This window comes from Oncorhynchus mykiss, chromosome 4 (assembly GCF_057628025.1).
Source record: "Oncorhynchus mykiss isolate SJ-2025 chromosome 4, ASM5762802v1, whole genome shotgun sequence".
NCBI lineage: Eukaryota > Metazoa > Chordata > Actinopteri > Salmoniformes > Salmonidae > Oncorhynchus > Oncorhynchus mykiss.
In genome coordinates, this window is record NC_143025.1 from 64,073,095 (window position 1) to 64,097,164 (window position 24,070).

The 24,070-nt window shown below is 41.7% G+C and overlaps 1 protein-coding gene across 2 annotated transcripts; it reads right to left on the bottom strand.

Moving 5' to 3' along the window:
- Positions 1–697: 697 nt before the first annotated feature.
- Positions 698–23,564, bottom strand: LOC110522151 (S-adenosylmethionine decarboxylase proenzyme). 2 transcript variants are annotated; one of them, XM_021600287.3, is made up of 9 exons: positions 23,212–23,564; positions 11,057–11,143; positions 6,957–7,083; positions 6,665–6,767; positions 6,409–6,451; positions 6,120–6,264; positions 5,411–5,503; positions 5,171–5,326; positions 698–5,028 (listed from the first exon to the last, which is right to left on the bottom strand). In XM_021600287.3, the coding sequence occupies exons 1-9, from the start codon at positions 23,319–23,321 to the stop codon at positions 4,885–4,887; spliced, it is 1,008 nt and encodes a 335-aa protein (XP_021455962.1). In that variant the 5' UTR covers positions 23,322–23,564; the 3' UTR covers positions 698–4,884. The 2 variants fall into 2 exon arrangements, with proteins under 2 accessions (XP_021455962.1, XP_021455961.1); XM_021600286.3 differs by having other exon boundaries at positions 6,665–6,809.
- Positions 23,565–24,070: the final 506 nt, after the last annotated feature.

Genomic DNA, 24,070 nt, shown 5'->3' on the forward strand with positions numbered 1-24,070 from the left:
TGCAGCACTGAGCCTAGAGTAGCTCAAACTGCGCATGAAATGTTTCCAAGATGGCACACTCTGAAATCACACTTACTAATCAAACGCGCCTCTGAGCAATCTCATAGGAAACAATGGGGTAAAGTAATCGATGACTAAATTCAATTTTTTGGTTTATGCAAACCCAACACCAACCCAAACTCTGAACTTGTTTTCATTACGATTTATTTTAAAATGTTAACTTTTGTATCTTAAATACATTCATGAAAGATAATTTAGTATATATAAAATACAGGACATATTTCCGAGGTCTGAAAAGGGCGAATTATATTAATTTAAATGCAAATAAATTGAGATAGTGTAGGTGCACATTTTAACCAATAGTGGTCCCCAGCATACTTCCTTTGCTTGCAGCATAATCGCCTTGCTGAGACTGCCTATCCTCTTGAGCAGTGTTTCCCAAACTCGGTCCTGGGACCTTGTATTGGATTTTAGCAAACGATATAAACGTGCCGCGAGACATTAATTTAACATTTTGAATCACGACCAGTCATGCTCCGATTTGGGAGGTCAAGCATCAGACCTGAGCCTAACACTTGCGTTATTAATGCCATATATTTATGTACATGTTGGATATTCTAGTTTTAGCTCAATGCACAGTGGCCTGGACTTACTGCTTTACTTCAGTTTATGCCCAATGCTGATAAAAAGTCACACAGAAGAGTCATCTTTATTTATTAAAGCATCAAGCTCATAGTACAGATATATTTAGCACATCTTGACCATCCAAAGTATAGCAAAATAATTAGAACAGCAAAGTTTTCCCTTCAGTACATCCTGTAAGTTCACCCTCACATCAGGGGAGGTGTTTGACTTTTCCCTTCCCCAGAAAACACAGCACAGGATAAAAAATAAAAAAAAGGTAAGGCAAGAACAATTTCATGATCCAAATATTTTTTTTTAGAAACTACGTTTGGAACACTGGTTTTACAACAAAAAGGGTTGGACAAAAACAAAATATGGTTGGTCCGTAGGCAAAATTGCACCCCCCCAAAAAAATATACCTTCTAAAAACTGTTCCAAACCAACAGAACTAACCCATACGCAGATCACCAAGTCTTAAATATGACTTCATCCAAAAACAGTAACCAAAAGTTATTTTGTGAAATGTGCTGGTGCCTATTCCCTAAACCAGTCACTACAGCTCTTAGAACACAAAGGAGGCTGGTCACTACAGGCATAAGAATGACATTGCAGGTAAGGATACCTGGCAAAGGTTGGTCCTCAGAAAAGAGAGAAAAAAATGAAACCATTCCAAAAAGCCAGACATGTTGGAGGGAAGATATTCCAATTGTCAACTTTGCCCAGGTCCTTACATGAACTAATTCTAGTGGTCCCCTTGCAACGTCAGTCACAATTTTAACTTCCTGGGGAGAAACGGTTGTCGTCGTCTACGGTACACCATCACACTACATGACCAAAAGTACAGGAACACAGCAAAACATCTCATTCCAAAATCATGGGCAGTAATATTCAGTTGGTCCCCCCTTGCTGCTTTAAAAAACCGCCTCCACTCTTCAGGGAAGGCTTTCCACTAGATGTTGGAACATTGCTGCGGGAACTTGCTTCCATTCAGCCACATGAGCATTCGTGAGGTCGAACACTGATGTTGAGCGCTAAAGGCCTGGCTCAGTCAGCGTTGCAATTCATCCCAAAAACGGTGTTCGATGGGGTTGATGTCAAGGCTCTGTGCAGACCAGTCAAGTTCAACCACACCGATCGACAAACCATTTCTGTAAGGACCTCTGTGCACGGGGGATTTGACATGCTGAAACAGGAAAAGGGCCTTCCCCCGTTGCCACAAAGTTGGAAGCAAATAGTCTACAATGTTATTGTATGCTGTTGAGTTAAGCGACCCCTTTACTGGAACTAAAAGGGCCTATCCCACACCACGAAAAACAGCCCCTGGCCATTATTCCTCCTGCACCCAACTTTAGTTGGCACTATGCATTGGGGCAGGTAGCGCTCTCCTGGCATCTGCCAAACCCAGATTTGTCCATCGGACTGCCAGATGGTTAAGCATGAGTCATCGCTCCAGAGAATGCGTTTCCACTACTCCATATTCTAAAGGCGGCAAAGGCCAGCCGACGCTTGGCATTGTGCATGGTGATTTTGGGCTTGTGTACGGCTGTACGTCCATAGAAACCCATTTCATGAAGCTCCCAACGAACGGTTCTTGTGCTGACGGTCCTACCTGCCTCTAGAAGCAACTCTGTAGTGAGTGTTGCAACCGATATAGATATATATATAAAAAAAACGCACTTCAGCCGTCCTGTGAATTTGACAAACTTACTTGTTGGGAAGGTGGCATCCTACGACGGTGACACATTGAATGTCAGCGCTCTTCGTTAAGGCCATTCTACAGCCAATGTGTGTCTATGGACATTGTACAATGTATCAAATTGCGCACACACACACACCTGTCAGCAACAGGTGTGGCTGAAATGACCGAAAGCACAAATTTAAAGGGATGTCCAGACTTGTGTATATAATGAGCCATTCTCTGGTGTTTTAAGAGCTTTCTGAACTAGCGTGATCTTACAGTTCCTAACAGTGGGGCAATGCAACACAAGTTATAACGCTCAGAAATGCTAAAGGCAGGCCAGAAACGGCAGTCTTAAAATACATTTTTAAAAACAGCAGTCAAAAACAAAAGAAAATGTTCCCTATCCACCCCAGGTTTGTCAGCAAATTCAAATCAATCTGCATTCACTGGCAGGGGAAGCATCATGAATTTTACTGACCAGCCCGAGAAGACAATCCAACATCCTAAAAAAATATATATTTTAAACATCAATATCTGTATAGTAACCATATAGATTAAGGCCTGCCTTCAGCACTATGGTGGCAAAGTAGATAAACATTAACCCCGACCCACCTGTTCAATAAAACATCAGGATGCTCCAGTCCCATCTACATGAGCTGATGAAACTGGAAGGTGATGCACATCACTCTACACAGAAGGAACAGACCGCAGCACCACTACACTGTCAAGCAATACAGAACTAGTAGTCACATGCACCACAGGATTTTCCCCCATCAATGAACAAAGGGTATTGATTGTGCTCCAAAAAAAAACTGCAGTGGAGTCACATTTGGGACCAATTCACTGCAAAATGTCTGCGCACAATAAAATTAATAAAATGGCTTATGCAACAGTTGTGTGGAATGATCCGGGATCACCCTGGCATGCTCAGATTGGTGGGCCTCCATTGTGTGCTTACCGATTCCTGTATAGGGGGGAGAGAGGATGTACATTGTTTATAAAAAGAAAGAAATGCTTTGCTGGGCAACCGCTGCACTAAGCAGAGTCTGAGTCATTATTTCCATTCAGGGCCACACGGTGCAGCCAGGAGTGCCACTGTCAAGCATGGTTCTGGGGCCAGCTGAGTCTCACTGTGTTATGGGGAGACCCGCTGGGCTGGGAGACAATGGCTGACCATGCTGGACTGCAGAGGGCATTGTTCTGGCCCACACCACAGCGACAAGGTGACTGAGTCTCCTTGAGTCATTTACATTCAGATAAAGCCCCACAACAGGCCCCGCTATTCTCAACATTCAGTTGGCACAGCCTTTGTTCTTACACGACTGATCTAGTGTCAAGTTTGGACTTTTTTTATTATAATGTATTCAATTATTAATGGATAAATGAAGTGTTTAAACTGACTGAGAATTCCAAGAACTAGACGCTTCCTGTTGGTGCAGTATACTTAAGCAATAAGGCACAAGGGGGTGTGGTATACCGTCTGATATACCACAGCTTTCAGCCAATCAGCATTGAGTGCGCAAACCACCCAGTTTATAAATGTAGGAGCCTTGGTGTAAAATGTAAACATGTATTACACACCCCATACCATGAAGTACCCAACTTGATGTTTTAAATGTACACTAACGCATACTGTTGCATGGGAAAAGTTTAGCCTGTCTATTTGTGGACACATTCAACAGCTAAATTTATTGTCGAGGTGGAGAGAAGCATGGCTGACTGAACAGGGGGGGGGACCCAATTCTAGCAATAATTATTTTGGCTCCGGTGCAGTTTACAGCCAAGAACTAGATCACATTGCCCAGCAGTCAGCCGCTCTCCAATCCTCTGGTAGTGAAACACTGACAAAGGCATTTTGATTTAAGGAATTCATTAACTAGGTTAATGCAACATGACAAATAACATTATGGCCCAAAGCTCACATGCTTCTAATCACGCAAAGATCAACATCTTGAAATTCAATATGCCAAAAAAATAAATAATAAGTTAGTGTTGTACATTTGTTTGGGTACTGAGGAGTCCTGCTCGAGCTGAAAACTTCTTAAAGTGCACTCAAAAAAAGGACACTTTTGCAACAGATCAAATAAGCAGCAAATCAGTGAAGGGGGGGAGATTGCATTTCAACTTAAACATTTGTTTTATACAATCGGTAAGCACATAGAGGTGGACCCATCTGAGCATGTCAGGGCCCTGGACTAGTGGGCACGAAAGCCCTGTCTGTGGGGAATGAGGGGGGAGACCTGCAGGAAGGGGCCGCTGCACTGGGCCAGGCTGGACAGCCTCAAACAGAGCATGTTTAATTCCTCTACATGCACTTCAAGATCACAGCAAGAGTGCACTAGACTATCTAAACAGAAAAAATAACTTTCATGCAAGAGAGCTAAGTTATAGGTACAACAATGCATACAATTCAAACTGGAGTTTAAACTAATAGGGCCTGTGGCCTCGATGCCAAGAAATCCTGAACAATGGCAGCAGAGTGGAGTGGGCCTCTCCGCTAGGACAGAAAGACAGCCGCAGAGGGTGAGCCCTGCTACGCAGTCGCCTTTCTTCTTACGTTTCTTTTTCATTCTTAAACCTCAACTTTGCTGGTTCTGCTGGCGGCTCTTGGCGTAACTAGTAAAGACAAAATTGTAATCGTTGAATTGGGCCAACTGGCGGTCGAGGCGCTTGTACCCCTCGAGTTTCTGGGCGGAAGAAAAGACACTGCGACATTTGGAGCTCTACAGTAAAAAATAAAAAGATTGTTAAAGGTGAAAATTTCAAGCACAGTGAAGCCATATAGAGTCCATTATAAAAGCACTTTTCTGAAAAAGAGCCAAACATCCACAAGCAACAACGGAACCATTTTGAAAGAGAACGTACCTGGTTAACAAATAGCGTCGTCACAAATTTTCCTGGCTTAAACACGTCCACAACTTTCCTGACCAGATCATCGTAGGACGTCTGAGAGAGGTTGGTTTCAAAGCTGACATAGGAGAACTCTGGCTCTGGAGTGATGTGGATCGTCCAGTAAGTTCCCTGTAAGACAAAAATACATTGTTTTTCGATAATGTCCCGGGTGTATTTGTAGAGAAGACCAGACCATTGACAAGATCCACTTACATCAGTCTTCATTCCATTCATTGAGTAGCCACAAGGGTTGAACATTGTGGCGTCAATCACAGAACCTGGTATCAGGTCACGAATTCCACTCATCTGAAAAGACAGAAAAATTGACTAATAATTGCACTACAAAACAGCAACTACTAATTGACTGATGAACAGGCAGCTTTACGATGGTGTTTATCTATACAACAAGGGGGAAAATGTTGCTAGTGGTGGCAATTGAGATCATTTGATATCGATATGAGCAAGGCATATCGCCATATTGATATATTCTTCCCATTCACCTACACAATTGTTTATCCCTGCATGCACAAAACCCTTTCCACAGACCATCAACAATTGCCTGCTCATGGGACATCAGTTGATGAGCTTCCAATTGTAAACCAACTGGTTCGGTAAGTTAGGGCCCCCCCCCCCCCGAACATTCACACCTGGCCCAATGGGCAATCAACTGGGCCAGCAGTCACAACTTCAGACACATGGAAGTTACATTTCAACTGCGAAAGTTATTTTTATAAAACAAATACTGTATCAACAAAAATACACCCCAGATATTTTCCATATTAGTACCAATCACTAGGGAAGGTCATTAGACAAAACCACAATAGATTAATGTCTTCACAGGTCCCCCTGAACAGTACCCAACTGAGTGAACCCTCTTAAAGGAATCAACAAATATAGAACATAGCTAGTCAGTGGGCCTTACACGAGTGACATCATTTGCAGAAACACCGTCTTTCATGAAGAACTGGTCCATAATTGCTGGATCAAGGTCACTCATCAGAACTTCCAGCGTCTGATCCGCATGCTCGTTCTCCCAGAACTCTGGCAAATCCAGAGTAAACAGGTACCTGCAGGGAAACATGAACACATGCGGCAGCACTGGTCAGCGCAGTTAAAGTTTCACAACAGCAATGTCCACTGCACTATTCGTTGTCATTAATGGGACAGTATCTTGAGTATATTCCTTCAGAATGAAGTGATGATGACCTTACCAGCAATCAGAGTTCAAACGTCCCATGCAGTACGCTGCTCCGTCTGGAAAAGAGAACCGCATGTCATTTATTTTTCTCATGTGCCCATGTCTCATACTCTTGCCTCCTAAAATCAGTAGAGGATACAACAGCACAGCCTGTATAGCGTTGCCGACTCAACCCCATACATGAATTACCAGCCACGCCCATTGTGATGAGTACAAGAATGGAATTTATAGAGCATGGGGGGGGGGGGGGGGGGGGGATTAGTACTTACTTGGGAAAATCTGGCTGAGAAATTCCACTTCCTCCTGGAAGTTCCGATGAGGGAACTCCTGATGGGTGGGCTTCATGAAGTTCTTACGAGAATAGAAGAAATTCTGTAGGTAGTGAGGAGATGGAGTTAGAACCTCTGACCTATCCTGTCCACGAGAACGTCAACACAAAACAAGACAGTACGACGATTACATGAGCCTCACACAAGGTCTTGACGCAGAATATGGTTTATAAGCGGTGGGTAATTCTTGGTTCTAAGAAACATGTAGGTCATGCGTGGGTGTCACACTGACCTCGATGGCATCAAAGCCACAGTACTCTCTGGCCAGTTCCAGCAGAGGCATCAGTGCTTGCAGTAAGAGGGTGGTTCCACATGTCTTCAAAATGAAACGTCTCTTGGAGACAAACATGCTACTCTCACTGAAAAGAGAAAGGGACAGAAAGGAAAAAGATTAGTTAAGTTATACATGTTACACATGGTAAAGTTAAATATAGCCTTAAGCCTACATTTGTGACATGAACGCGACTGACATCCAATATTACTAACTGTGTTCAGAATTCAAATTGATACATTCGTTTCCCCAGGTTTGAGTTTCTACAACTTCCAGTTAAGGTTGTAAGCCTTCCAGCTAGGCACCCGGAGAGTGTGCTTAAAGACACCATGACATGCCACCCCTTGGCCAGGCATTACTCTAGTGACAGCTTACAAATGATTCTATAGAGCAGGGGTATATTCAACTCTTACCCTACGAGGTCTGGAGCCTGTTGGTTCCATTCTACTTAACATGAATTGCTCCCACCCGGTGTCCCAGTTCTAAAAATCAGTCCCTGATTAGAGGGGAACAATGGCAAAATGCAGTGAAACTGGCTTTGAGGTCCAGAGTTGAGTTTGAGGGCCCACGTAACAAAAAAAAACTTAAATGAAACGAGGTTCACGTCAAACTGCCAGTGTAAACAAGGCATTAGTCAGACTACTTCTAGGGAGACGTGCAGGGTCAGTCGATAGCATAGCCAGTGAGACTATAGGAGTTGAAGATCAACAATCATGTTTTGTCTACTTGCAGTCAAGCAATCACATGTAGTCCTTTCCTGAATCATGACTATGCCGTTCCCATAACATCAACAAACCGTGGACAGCTGCCACTTCCCTACGCAGCTTGCTCTGATCCCGTCAAGGTCGGCGGATCCACCACCTCCCTTGTGATCTGCGCGCTCTCTCAGAGGGTTGTAGGTGGGACCTAACCAGCAGGAGCGGAGACCTCGGTCCTTCACAACGCAGACACCCTAGTCCATTGGTCCGCCACAACCAGATATCAAATACGTTTTTATTAAATGACCATTACTAAAGGAATAAACACATTTTGGCCAAGGGATCCGAGGAATAACTTTAAGGTTTACTATTATGTTAATCGTCTGTGGTTCCCAAACTTTATATAGTACCGTACCCCTTCAAATATTCAGCTGCGTACCCCCTCATGCACCAGGGTAAGCGCACTCAAATGTTTTTTTTGCCATTAAGCCTGCCACACACTCACTACAATACACTTATTAAACATAAGAGCGAGTGGTCACAAACCAGCTCATGGGAAGTGACAAAAGCTCTTGCAGGACCAGGGCACAAATAATCAATAATTTTGCTCTTTATTTAGCCATCTTATATATAAAACCTTATTTGGTCATCGAAAATTGAGAATAACTCACCCCAGGTTAATGAGTAGGGTGTGCTTGAAAGGACGCACATAACGCTGCAATGTTAGGTTGTTTTGGAGAGAGTGTCGTACTTAACTTCAGTCTGTGCCTGTTTTTAGTTTATGCTAGCGTGGGCCGAGAATCCACTCACATAGGTACGTGGTTGCAAAGGGCATCAGTGTCTTAATGTGATTTGTCAAGGCAGAACATTTGAGCATCTGATGAAATTCAAGTCACAGAACCGCATGTTGCAATTTCAACGAGGCTCTCTTGTTCAGAGAAATAAATAAAAAAATTAAATCGGTAAGTGGTCTGGAGGCATGAAAGGGATAACGAACGTTAGATCATTCAGGCGAGAAAAAGGAAAAAAATTAACCCAGATAGTCCAGTCGTGTAAGTGGTCAGACAAATGAAAAATGGTCAGTAGAGAAAACTAAGCAAGTCTCAATTTAATAGCTGTCAATACTTTGCCTCTTGATAACCAGCACACTTCTGTATGTTGTAAAAGCATTACATGGTCGCTGCCCATATCATTGAATAGTGCAGGAAATAGACGAGAGTTCAGGGGCCTTGCTTTAACAAAGTTAGCCATTTTCACTGTAGTGTCCAAAACATATTTCAAGCTGTCAGGCATTCCCTTGGCAGCCAGAGCCTCTCGGTGGATGCTGCAGTGTACCCAAGTGGCGCCGGGAGCAACTGCTTGCACACGCGTTACCACTTATGTCTTTCTGTCATGGCTTTTGCACCATCAGTACAGATACCAACATTTGGCTACATGCAGATCAGTGGAATTCCCACGAGAGTGTAACGGTTAATGTGATTGGATGTTAAATTATTTGACGAGGCTACCTGTATTTGACATGGTGTTATTTTGCTGAACACTAGATGGTTTAATTTTTGGTAGTGAAATAAGGCTACTTAGGCGACAATTGAATTTCTGCATTTATTTTTTTCAATCTGGATCACATTTTTGTTTGGCGTACCCGACGGCATTACGTACCCCAGTTTGGGAATACCTGGTCTAAAATATGTTCTTAACCCTGGGAAGCTCACAGCAATATTTGTAACCATCCACAGTACTCAACCAATTATAAAAAAAAAAAAATAGGTTCAACTCAATACTTATATTCATTGAAAACACAATGTGTAGAATATTAGCTTTATTAGGGTTTCCGTTAGAACGTTTGACTGGCAGCATTATGAAAGTTTCCAGGACATATGGATTGGGTGCTTAATGCGATTATGGCATCCACCCACAGTACTCAGAATAACAAATCACATTTAGATTACGGTAATGAATCTTAACAGAACACACAACCCAACGGTGGGAGTCCTTACCGAATTCCGACACGCACTTTGAAGATTTTAGATTAACTGTACAGGTTCACTCTTCCACAGGAGTAACAAACAGCAAAATCACTAGCCTATCTACCATCCCACATAGTAGAAAAGTTGACCTATACTACTGGTATGCTTGTCGTTCTGTGCAAGAAAGAAATGGCCTACTCCAGACTGGGACAGTTGTGGAACGATAGCTCCCAAATTCATACAACCAGTACAGCAAAATAACTTGAAGGTTTTGAGGCTGATCAGAACATTTAGCTTAAAAACAGTGATAAACTAGTTTCCACATAGCTTTGCAGCACACGGCAGTAGACTACGTGCACGTTGTGCCATAATGCAGTTCGATGGAAAAACAGATTTCAAAAGCGCACGGCACATGTGAGATTAAAATAAGCGAGCTCTGAAGAGCCAACAACTAGAGTGGGTCGCTAATATGACAAGGATTGTGCCGTTGGATACTGGAAAATTAAAGTTAATGTGAAAACAAATAGGACACGACAGAAATAAGCTACTTGTTTCAATGGCAAGTCTTCTAAAATAATTGCCTCCACGTTTATAGAAACTCATCGTCTCAGCTACTTTGAAGCAACACAAGTACATAACTCATAAGTAGTAAAGTGTATGTAACAATTAACTATGCTTTTCAAAATGCATAATGCCTCCAGCGCTCTTCGCCTCGTGGTCTGATGAGCTGAAGCCTGCTTACTGTTGCCAGCACTTGAATGGTTAATGGGAAGCTGCGCTCCAACTACCGGTGGAGAATTAATAAATAAACAAAGCAGCCATTTAAAATTGTGGCCATCAAAACCGTCAACATTAAATTGCATTTAGGAAGGTTTCGCAATGATTAGTCATATAAAAGCATGTTTCACTCGCGCAGCAACGGGAACTGTAGCAGCAGCTCTCGCACTGTCTGACAGAGTCCTGCTCAAAGTTCTGTATCCATCTGTATGTGGTCTGATGAGAATCCTAACAACTTAAGACATGCGCCAATTTAAAACCACCAAACTACGCAAATGAACCTATAGACCGATAAGCATTTCCATCAATGGCTAAAAAAAAAGCATTGTTTTGCAATGGGTTCCCTCTTCTTCCGCCAGTTTTATTTAGTCGCTTTTTTGGGGGGCCAAAAGCTGGCACTTAGCACCTGGGTTTGGATAAGACCCAGGCCATTAGTCCCTTCAGAATAGAGCCAGAGATACCCTTCACCCCAGGGGAGAAGATAGTTTCCATGCAGCCACTCGTAATGAGAAGATTACAGATGACCCAAATCTAATACCTGCCTCCTAATCTGGAAGAGGAAAAAGGTACGTGCCAAGGTGACAGTGGTAAACAGAACAGGGATCCGGTCGCTACTCACCTGAGTATATAAGCTTCCTGCTTGTCGGTCTTCGTCACACTTATGATCAAACAGTGCACATTCTCCAGAAGTTTGTCCCACTCAAACCTGAAAGACAACATTTTTTTTTTTACTGAAGTTACTTTTTCTCAATAAAAACCAAAAGCCTTGTCTGTAGTTCTATTGCTAGTAGATTACATTAAAACAAAAACATTGAGCTACGCTAGGGCTGGGCAATATGGCCTAAAAATACTAAAAATGTATGGGTGACTCACAATATACATCAAGAAATGTTCTAAATAAGCATCATTGTACAATTAAAAGTCAAATACACAGCATTTAAAAACAGTCAGCAATAATCAAATGAATTCAGGGCTTCAAGCTATAGGCTAAATAAACCTTCCAAAGACCAATACAATTAAATCAAAAATAGTTAGCTGCTTTTTTGTGTGCGATATTCACTGATCTGGCTTGCAAGTCCATCTAGGAAATTGCCCTTGTTACAAATGTAACTAGAACCATGCTTAATGCACTAATAATGCCTAACTTCTTGTAACAGGTATTAGGCTAAAGAAAATTAACAGGTCTCAGAAGGCCACGTGCTAGTGATTAGCCAGCTAATCTTTATATTTCAAGTTCAGTGAAATGTATCAGTTTATGAAAGTATTTAGCGAACGCCATGAGCGTAGCTAAAGCAAGGGGTTATAGCAGCATAGACAACAAATGAAAGTCGACTTACAGAAGAACTTGAAGCAATAAAATCTTTTCAGTCTGGTTAAACACCAGGGCTTGACAGTGTACCACTGGAGGTATCAGACCTTTGATGTACTCAATAGCCATTAGCATGTTTTACTCCTATACAAATGGTACCCTCAGGTACTCAAAGTCTGATTTCCTTACTAAAACAGGACCCAGGTCTTAAGAATAAAGATAGCCAATTTAAAAAAGTTCTAACACTTCAATGTTGTGTCAAAATCCTGGAAAAATGTATAGTACAGAATTTAAAAGTCTTGTTCATCCTGATTAGTTTATTTATTTATTTTTTACATGGGCGATATACAACATTTACTTGAAACAATTGAACATAATGAAAAGACAACCGGTCTGGTCTCCATTGCAGATTTTGAAAAGGTGTTTAATAAAGTATGACTAGAATTTATATATATAAATGCCTGGATTACTTTACGACAAATCTCTTATACAATGGGTTGGAGTTATGTACATCAACCCCAGATGAAACATAGTAAATAATGGTTACTTCTCAGAAAGTATTGAGCTTTTACAAGGCTGTCCGTTGTCTCCATATCTATTTATTATGGCCATTGAAATGCGAGAGCCAAAAAGATCATGGGGTTTGAAATCCAGGGGATAGAAACAAAGGGTCAATGAATTGCCGATGACTAGTTATCTTAAGTCCATAAACTGGATCCCTGCAGTCTCATTGACTATCTTGATCAATTTTCTAGCCTCTGGATTAAAACCTAGTGTACCATATTATGTAAATAGTGTTTACCAATAAAATGGGCAGATGGTGAAGTAGACATACTTGGTATTCACATCTCAAATCTAATGAACTTTAAATGACTTTTAATAGAAAGTTAGCTAAACTAGATAAGATTCTATATACAGACACCTGTATATGGTTAAAGTGACTATGCATATATGATGAACAGAGAGTAGCAGAAGCGTAAAAAGAGGGGTTGGCAGGTGGAATCTGAAAATCTAGAGACTTCCTTAGATTTCGTGCACCAGCTGTTTACAAATATGCACAACCATCAGAGCTGTTTGACAAGTTACCTCGCACTTCAATTTTGACCAAATCAACTCCAAAGAAAACAGACCAAGCTCCAGTATTATATTCATGGATTGAGCCAGGTCCAGAGCCCTGGCATTCCCTTGCAGGTGCTAGAACTTCTCAACTAGCCTACCTGGTTAAATAAAAAATAAATTAAAAAAAGGAGCAACCCTGCGAGACCGGCAGAACTCCACATGAATGACTTGACTGCCCCTTTAGTGGTCACACTTCAAAAAGCTTTGGCTTTGTGACCTTTAGACAGGAAAATGTCCTCAGACCAGTATAGAATCCATTTGCAAAGAGCCTCCAGCTGTGTCTAACATGCAGTCCTCACGTCCAGGGCACAGATTTCTCATGATACATGTGCCAATATGTTAGGTATTGAGAATGTCACAATTGTGATTCGATACTGCGATTATATGTTCAAAACATATTGCTCACTAAATGTCTGCTGCAGAGAGAAAATTAGTTGAGCGTTCATGGAAACAAGTGCTGAAAAAAAAAGTTTAAATTAAAATCAGGAGTGTTCCTTAAAAAGGACAACACCGCCACTTTACTAAACACTTCATAACCAAAATGTTTAATTTTATGATTTCTGTTTAGACTGTTCAGTGCTGAGCAAAATCAGAAATTCCTTCTGACATTTTCAAGTAGAATCCCTGAGATGACCAACAATAAATTGGACAGTCGTGTTCAGTGATCAAAATAACCATCTGTAGTTCTGATCATATTTGATCTTCCAGCTATACACACACACACACACACACACGTTTCTCTGGTCGTCTGTAATAACGTCCGGAAATATTTTAAAATAGACGCTTGAATACCTTAATGATATTATGATACCTTGATACCTTACTCAAATTTCAGGTCAATGCTCAAACTCCCATGATTCCATTCGGCAAAACCACTAACACCATAAAGGACCGAAGTTTACGCCTACAGTCATTACAGGCATTTGCAAAAGGCACATTTTCATGTTTACTTGCAAACTTCGTATTAGTTCCAAAAGACCTTCAGTGTTGAAGGATTGCTTGGACAGTCACCGAGGCTGCATGCCTCATGTTGAAAACACCGTTAAGAAGCAGGTTTAGATTCTTAGCTAACATTAGCGCCAAATACACAGGCTGCAACACAATACATTCTTAAAATGTGTTTTAACAGGCCTACATGTTAGGTCTGTTTAAGACAGTCGTTAAGATGAATTACTGCAAACACTTTTTTTTGGGGGGGGGGCATGTAGCAGTCAGGGTAACTAGATAGTTAACCTATGCTAACCATAAGTTACTGTAACAGTAAATTGGAATTATTTTCTTCGGGGCATGGACTCTACAAGCTGTCGAAAGCATTCCACAGGGATTCTGACCCATGTTGACTGCAATGCTTCCCACAGTGGTGTCGAGTTGGCTGGATGTCCATTCTTGATACATGGGAAACTGTTGAGTAGCAGAGTGAGTTCTGGACACTCAAACCTGTGCGCCTGGCACCTACTATAACCAGTTTTAAAAAAGGGCCTTAAATATTTTGACATGCCAATTCACACCATGTCTCAAAGCTTTAACGTTTCACCAATAAGGGATCATAGCTTTCACCTGGCCAGTCGAGATATGTTCCTAATGTTTTGTATAATCAATGCATATTCAACATGACATTCACGCAAGCATAATATATTTTACAACCCAAAAGTTAAATTCACTCATAACATAAGCAATATATTTAGACTATGCTTAGGTCGGGGCTTGATTGACAAAATGCACCCTGGGAATCTTAGTATGCTGTAGACGAGGGCAATACAGAAGCTTCAAAGTGGCAAAAACAAGGAATCATGCAGTGTGCCTAACAAAAACAATAGTGTATCATATCTTACAGTAGTGCATATACACACACACTAACTGGTAATGTGGCAGAATTGTCCTTTAAGTAATAGACGTCAAAAGAAGCTATAATAGTTATCCATCCACCAACATCAATTTCCATGGTTGACATATATTACCATTCTGCCTGATTGTGCAAGCCCTGGGCAAATAACCCTAACAAGAACATTGACGGCAATATCCTTTACAGGACCAGGACTAATTTCAGGAGTCATCAAGTTTGGGCCACTCATACTAGAAGCTTCTGGTAACATCCCAGTGCCGATCAAGTGGCTCTCAATGGAGCGCTGTATCAGCTCACATCTCAGTGTGACATGGACACTATAGCAATTCCTGGTGACGATAGACTCCATTCTTGCCTGGGAAACTTGCAGGAAAGGGAAAGCCAGGATAAACACAGCCAAATAAATGGGCACTTCAAACCCAGGGACACATGCAAGTCTATCTGGGGGAACTATTCAAGTTTGCAACACCCTCATAGGTCAGATAAATAGGTGAACTTTCCCCATTAGAGGCAGCTCTGGTCAACATTCCTCAGGTCAGACAATAGCCCAAGAAATGTTGATCAACAGCCCACAATCTGACGAGGACAGAATTTAAGCAGTTACTCAGCCCAGAGAAAGTCAGCGGCTTAGGTGGGTGTGAGGTACAGATTCATGAATCAGATGCCTTTGCGGACTTATTTGGACATTGGCAGGCATCCAGCACCCCTGATCCACAGAGTCTGAGCAGTTAATCTTCCCTGGCTGTAGATTAATACCCGCTGTCATTCATTCTGTAAGCCAGACACTTTCCTAACCCAGATCTGATGATTATGTTCTAAAACAGAACTCAGGCTTTCCCCCAGTTTGGCAAAAGTAGCCATGAACCTTGCCACATAAGGATGGGGGCTATAATGTGCCAAGTAGACAGTGCACCAATACTCTCAAACCTGGCATGTTCTAATTTGATAATGAATATTTTCTTGATTTGATTAATGCCAGCAGACAAGCTGTGTATTAGTTGTCAATTTCATACTGGCGCATACTCCCCTTGTCAACTTATCTTAGCCTACTTGCGAAAAGCCTAAGAAATTATTTTAATAGAACTAGGCCTAAGGGAAGGAGAAACATTTGCTTGTGTCTGACATACGCGGATGGCTCTGATTGACGGGTCTTTTTACATTGGGGGGAGCATTCTCTATAGGCCTATATGTTCAGTCAAAGCAGCGTGTGCAGATTCCATCTAACCTCTCTGCGCACGGAACCCGGTAGCGGGATGAAATTCGACAATACGGTGATTGCTACAGTCATATTAAACATTCATGAAAATACAAGTGTCTCACATGTTTCGAAAGCCTAGAATCTTGCTAATCCAACTGCGTTGTCAGATTTTAAAAAGGATTTACTGCGAAAGAATACGATACAATTATCTGAGGATAGAGCCCCATAATTTTTTTTTTAACTATTTCAACCAGCACAGGCATAACAAAAATCACAAACTGCAATAAAATAGTTTACCTTTGACGATCTTCCTCTGTTTGCAATCCCAATGCTCATCGTCACACAATGGTCTTTTGTTTGATAAAATCTATTTTTATTGCCTAACACGAAACATTTTGTGAACCGCTTGTGTCGTGAATTGTCTCATTCCATTTAACGACACATTCGAGGTAAACACACACACACACACACAAAACGTGACTTTTCCAGTAATGTTTGGTTTCATTGCAATCAACTGGTTTGGTTGATTGTAACAACCAAACCTGATGGGTCATTTCGCGGGACGTATCGACTGAAAGAAACCGATTTGATGACAACAAGTAAATGACATTGTGCGCCAATGATTTGCCCACTGTTTCGTTGATTGACTGCATTTTAACCCAATGACCACTGATCGTCTTGAAATCTAGCTGGGTCGATAGCCAATGAGCGGAGGTAAACGGCAATATGTAATGTTTGTGTTGGAAGACCAACCCATGTAGTAAACTCTGGCGTAAAGAGGTTCATTCGCCATTGACGATTCATACCAAAAGGAGCAACGCATGTTGCGCACAGCATTGTTTTGGTAAAGCGCATATTCAGCTGTTTATATATCAATTAGTATGGCGACTAAGTCAGGGAAAGCTAAATCTAAGTCTAGATATACAGGATGTACACACAATTTTAGAAGAAATTGAGCGAGGACGATTCATTTAGCGATTCCCAAATGGAGGAATATTTTCAGAACGGAGAGAACATCGTTTTGGACTGGTAAGTTCTTCTCATGCGAATGCCGTTGTTTGAAATTCAGTCTCCAGACTGTCACGTGCTCAGTGTGAACCTGCTTTCATCTGTGAAGAGCACAGGGCACCAGTGGCGAATTTGCCAATCTTTGTGTTCTCTGGCCAATGCCAAACGTCCTGCACGGTGTTGGGCTGTAAGCTCAACCCCCACCTGTGGACGTCGGGCCCTCATACCACCCTCATGGAGTCTGTTTCTGACCGTTTGAGCAGACACATGCACATTTGTGGCCTGCTGGAGATCGTTTTGCAAGGCTCTGGCAGTGCTCCTCCTTGCACAAAAGGGAGGTAGCGGTCCTGCTGCTGGGTTGTTGCCCTCCTACGGCCTCCTCCACATCTCCCGATGTACTGGCCTGTCTCCTGGTAACGCCTCCATGCTCTGGACACTACGTTGTCTATTCCATTTGCACAACAGCATGTGAAATTTATTGTCAATCAGTGTTGCTTCCTAAGTGGACAGCTTGATTTCACAGAAGTGTGATTGACTTGGAGTTACATCGTGTTGTTTAAGTGTTCCCTTTATTTTTTTGAGCCACATACACATATATCTGTTCATTATACCCGTTGATACAGGGCTCATATGTGAAACTATTCTAACTGAACATTATCTTTCAGTGACACTGACTCCAAATGGGAGCCCCCAGTGCCAAGGTGTCCATCCCCCACTGAAGCTGGACCATCCAGCTCCTGCCACAAGTGGTGTTCATCTGCCCAAATGTATTTCTGCAGGCATGGATGTGCTATGGCACCTGGCATCAGCAGCACAATATTGTGTAGAGGACTGAGGGTCTTCCAAATATTGAAAGTGTTATTTTGTAAATGTATATATTTTCATGTTTTTTTTCTCCATTTTTGGGGAGGGGGTGTGTTAGAATACCATTTTAGTATTTTGAATATAGTTATTCCATTCAAATGTATAACTTCACCAATTTGGCCACATTTGTGCAACTTGTGTGGGACACCCGGGTCACTTCATGATAAATGTCATGTAGCATACTCATTTTGGAAGTTATCATTCTGAAACTTTGCACAAGTACTGTTGCCCTCTTATATTTTTCACTGAAATTGTCCCCATCATCCTATCTGAATGTTTGTTTGTTTTATCTTGTTCATTTTAAAGATCCAACAATAAAAAGACAATACAATGAAAAAAAACATGTCTATCTAAACCAGATCTATTGTTATATTCTTCTACATTCAATTCACATTTACACAAACTTCAGAGTGTTCTTTCAAATTGTACCAAGAATATGCATATCCTTGGTTCTGTGCCTGAGCTACAGGCAGTTAGATTTGGGTATGTCTTCAGGCGGAAATTTTAAAAAGTAGGGGGGGTAGCTCTAAGATTAATAGGAGTCAAACGCACCTGTAATGATTTAATCTTGTTTAAGGCCCATTTTCAGTAGATTAGGCAAGATTTCTCTCATTACAGCATCCTATCTGAAGACCATTGGGCAATGCCACTGGAAAATTATTTAAGGGCTTAGTGTGAATTGTTTAGTGCGTCAAATTTGGATACATATTATCTTTATTTGCAAAGGACAAGGAGGCATATACAGCTTTATTAGACTCCGCCATGCACCAATGTATCATTATGAAAGGAGCGATACTCCCCAACCTAGCAATCTTCAATTTGTAAATTCAAATTTATAAGTAATAACAATTAAATGCCATGATAACAAAGTGATATGGCTGGTTTCAAATATGCTTCTTAATAAAAACCTATCCACGTAAAGTGTACAAACAGAATTGTGACCACCCTTTTTACATAGGGGTTTACAGGCCCAAAGTGCACACCTAACGAGTAAAGGGTTTTTCCTGGCCTCCACAATCAAATGACCTCAACCTAATAGAGCTGTTCAGGATGAGTTGGACCACAGAGAGAAGGAAAAGCAGCCAACAAGTGCTCAGCATATGTGGGAACTCCAAGACGGTTGGAAAAGCTTTCCAGGTGAAGCTGGTTGAATGCCGAGTGCGCAAAACATGATTATTTTTATTTTTTTACACAATTTAACTAGGCAAGTCAATTATTATTATTTTTACAATGGCGGCCTACCCCGGCAACGCTGGGCCAATTGTGCCCCGCCCTATGGGACTCCCAGTCACAGCCAGATGTGGTACAACGTAAGGCTATTTTGTTTTGTTTAACACTTGGTTACTACATGATTTCATAGTGGTCTTTACTACTATTCTAGTTTAAAAAAATATATATATACACATACATATATATATATACACATATATACACATATATACACATACACACATACACACACATATATATACACATACATACATACATACATACACACACACTGGAATGAGTAGGTGTCCAAACTTGACTGGTACGCAACATTTAAACAAAATGGACACGAAAGAGAAAAGGAAAAACCAGTAACAAAGTGTAACGCTCTAGTGAAGTGCCACACATTGAGTTAGATCGATCTGTGTTGTCAATATGAAAAAGTGTCATCTTAATTTGTGTACCGATTTAGTAACTAATAATTTCAGCCAACCAAGTATTCAAACAGAGGCATGGTGGAGAGGGCGCATCAAGAAAAATGTTGATGTTTAAGAGCAGCGTATGCCCTAATGTAGTGTTTGCCAAACTAAGGGTCGTGACCCCATGTAGGGCTTGCCTGAGATGAACATTGGGTTGCAAAAGAAACTGAAATAAAATAGCGCTTGGTTCATTGAACTGGGGTTGTCAGTGACCGTCGGTAGCCGCTAGATGCTCTTGTAATAACAGAAAACACCGTTTCTTGCTACAAATGTGGCTCTAGACTGGTTTAAGCTACAAAACAGTATAAAATCACTCAAAGGTAGACTCTCGGCAACACGCATGAGTGGTTTCCCTCTGCGGCCCACAAGCCGAGTAGGACTTTCTTGAACAGTAGAACAGACTAGGGTTGTCTAGGTTCCAGATGTTCATATCCTCATTCAGTCCACACGGATTGACGTATTATCGTCTAAGTACACAAGGGGGAGCCCAAAAAAAACAAATCACATTTTGCATCCATTACCAGAATGCCAACATAATGCTAATGAGCGCAAAGACCGGCAAATCAGCTAACGAAGTTGTGGACACCCCCTCAACTTACTGGAGTCAGCGATTTCAGCCACACCCATTGGCAACTGTATAAAATGGCTCACAGCCACGCAATCTCCATTGACAAACGTTGGGAGTAGAATGGCCTTACTGAAGAGCTCAGTGACTTTCAACATGGCACCGGCATAGGCTGTTACCTTTCCAACAAGTGACTCAAGTTTTTGCTCTGCTAGAGCTGCCCCGTCAACTGTAAATGCTGTTATTGTGAAGTGGAAATGTCCAGGAGCAACAACGGCTCAGCAGCGAAGTGGTAGGCCACACAAGCTCACAGAACGGGACTGCCGAGTACTGAAGAACGTAAAAATGGTATGTCCTCTGTTGCACTCACTATCACGTCGCTTCCAGATGCAGTTTTAAACATCAGCACAATAATCTTTTGTCGGGAGCTTCATGAAATGGGTTTCCATGGTCAAGCAGCTGCAAACAAGCCTAATATCACCATTCGCAATGCCAAGCGTCAACTGGAGTGGTACTTCGGAGCAGTGGAAACACGTTCTCTGGAGTGATGAGTCACGACAAATCTGGGTTTGGCAGATGCCAGATTGCTAACTGTAAAGTTTGGTGTAGGAATGGTCTGGACTGTTTTTCATGGTTCGGGCAAGGCCCCTTAATTCCAGTGAAGGGACATCTTAATGCTACAACATACAATGACTTTCTAGACCATTCTTTCCAGTATCAGTTTGAGGAAGGCCCTTTCCTGTGTCAGCATGGCAATGCCACCGTGCACAAAGCGAGGTCCATACAAAAATGTTATGTCGAGAGCAGTGTGGATGAACTTGACTGGATTAATTGGAAAACCGACTGCAAGCCAGGCCCAACCTCACTAACGCGCTGGTGGTTGAATGGACAAACGTCCCTGCAGCAATGTTTAAACATCTAGTGGAAAGCCTTCCCAGAAGAGTGGAGGCTGTTCGAGGCGGGGGGGGGGGGGGGGGGGGGGGGGGGGGGGAGCTTCAAATTAACGCCTATGATCTTGCAATTAAATAATTGACGAGCACATGTCCACACATCACTCAATTTTTTTTATTTTACAAGCAAATGACAAAAAGGTATGCATGCTTGTCTGGAGGAAGAACAGTACTGTGTACACTGTCTGGAGTCTTGGAGCTGCTAGTGCAACAGGTCTGCCTGCTTCATGGAGAAGAGGGGAGGCGCAGACGGGCCTTGTGTGGCTGCCAGTTTAGCACTACTGTTGTCATTGACAAGCCACTTTCTGCTTAATGATTTATACTATTTATGACAAAACTATATAGTCACATGTCCCTGATCCCTATTGAGAAAAATAAACACCTTTACTTTCAATATAAAACGCAAAGCATGCGAATACACAGCTGGACTCACCGGTTCCTGCTTTCTCCTGCTGTGCTATTTACAAACACTTGACTGGCTCAACTGTTCTGGGGAACTAACAAGCTTCATAATGTAAAATGTGAAATGAACACCCATTTGCTTAGTCTCCTAAAGTATTGCACAATTTCACTTCGGGTATTTACTTAAAGCACACATTTATTGAACAATTTTCAAAAACATTGTTAGCAGTATTAAAAAACCGTCACATGACCATTTCTAAATATCCTGGTACAGCCCAAGCCTAGACCAGGCACTAAAGCAGACTGGGAAATATAGAAAAAAAATTTAAAAAATCAATCGATTTACACAGCAGATACAAAATTGCCTGTTCTGAACTATCCACTAACTGATGCAATTGTCACTTCAAACCATTCTTCCTTTAGATCGAAACCGTCAAAAGTACACTCAGGCTAATTTGTAAATAAAATGTCACGCACCAAATAAAAAAAGCAAACATTGGCCAATTAAATACTTTTTTACATGTGAGTTCTGAAATTCTCCAAATGTGATCACTGGGAGAGAAAAAAATAAGTTAGTGAATCCCTGCCCTACTGTCTGACTTAGTCATACATAAGCAGTTTGCTGGAACTCCAAGAAACATAGTCAAACGTATTTAAAAACTAGAGCATTTCAATTATTTTAGTATGGTTGATAGATACACATCCGTTAACATATACTAGGGCAATGCAAAAAACAAGGGGCTAATTTATGAAGTTGGAGAACTACGAGTGAGTATCATGAAACTATTATTTCACCATACCTGAACAAGTAATAGTAGCAAGATGGACTCCAGGTAACGTTAATGAAACTACTGGTCATTCATGCATTGAGCAAGTCACAGAATATTCGTTTCTCAGATAACCGATGGGCAATCAACTCAAACTGATTATCCATTCCCTATTTATTATGTTTATGGTTTTAGTTCATTCTGCATTGCAGATGTAAAGCTTTAAAAAAATATATTGGCTGTCTTTCTGTTAAATTGCCACAAGGCACGGCCCCAAGGCACTACCACATGCTTAGCATGATGCTACGGCCCACATGGGTGACGCAGGAGAACAAATTACATGGAAAATTACTAACCCTAGTTACACAATGACAACACAAGTTGAGTTGTAGATTTAGTGAGCTACCTAGCTTTTGACATAAGATACATTACTGCATAGAGATGCACGTGTACGTCGGTCTAACTCCAAATCCATGCGCAGTATGCGAAAAACCCGCGCAGTCAAACTCAACCGTACCTTTTCTCTTGCCTGGGAACAACAAAAAAACTGCTCGATTTCAAATACGTAGCCAGCCGTATACCTTACATTTCTGAACATGTACAAAGATTTTTACTGGAGACCATGATTGACAGTTTGATGAAATGTAGCGAGACTAGCCAACATATAGCGAACCATCCAACGAACAGGTGACATGGTTAACGTTAGCTAACACCGATTGAATGAATGACTCAGCTAGCTACCGCGTTAGCAAGCGCCAAGCTACTGCAGCTAGCGGTCGAATATGGGGGATGGTAATTCATTCGGCCACCACATGACATGTCAGTGAAAAATGCTATGGTGGTTTACGAGATAACTGGGCTCGTTGTCATTAAATAGACTACCTAGGAAGAGGAAGAAAACCTGGTTACGATGTTTTTAGCGCTTGTTGAGTGTTGAATCTACAGCCAGTTCTTCAGATGACTGATTGCTTGAGTCCATACAGTGCCACATGCTAGCAGCTTAGCTAGCAAGCAAAGTCAAGCAGACAGGCATGTATTAATCAAATCTTCACTCCACAAACCTTGGGATGGTACGGAGGTCCCCTGTTCCTTTATTCTCATCTTGCCGGGAGAACCACACCTCCAACAGCTTCTCGGTTCCCTCGAAGAAGTGTGCACCGTTCTCTTCCATCGTGGCACAGCAGACACCAATAACAGAAATTAAATGTAGGTTACGTTTTCAACTTAATTAGCTTGTCCTTGCTTGATCGTTATAATTTATTAAGTACAGTCCTTTAGCAATCCAGGTGTAATTTCTTGGTTTTACCGTCTTCCCTTTTACAGAGAATACTGTAGAGCGACTGCTAGCTAATATCACCGGCCATACTGTGGAAAGCGCAGAATGAGGACTGCACAGTGATTTTATTCACCTAGCCTATCACGTCACCCTCAAGTTAGTCGAATCACATTGGCGGGTCCTTTCCATTAAGTGGCGATTGGCTGAGGCAACTGTCAGTATGACAGAAGTGTGTACATTGCTAATCTCCAAACATATTACAAAATGATGGTAATGCCGATTTGCTACATGTACCTCTCTCATGTAACAGCTCAAGGCAATAGATGTCATATGGGCGATAGTATAGTAGACTATTCCTCTAGTTGAGGCTACTTGAGAAAAAACTCACTTGATTATTTCTATTCAAAAACATATTGGAGACCTGCACATGTTGGGTCAAACTACAAAAGGGTGACACATTTGTTAATTTGAGTAGTATATAACAAATGAAATGTTGCAACTGATCTCCCCCATTTTTTTTTTTTTTTTACTGATCATGAGTATGCAAGTGCAGTAACTGCCCTTTAAGTCTCCCGTGTGGCGCAGCGGTCTAAGGCACTACATCTCAGTGCTCGAGGCGTCACTACAGACCCTGGTTCCATCCT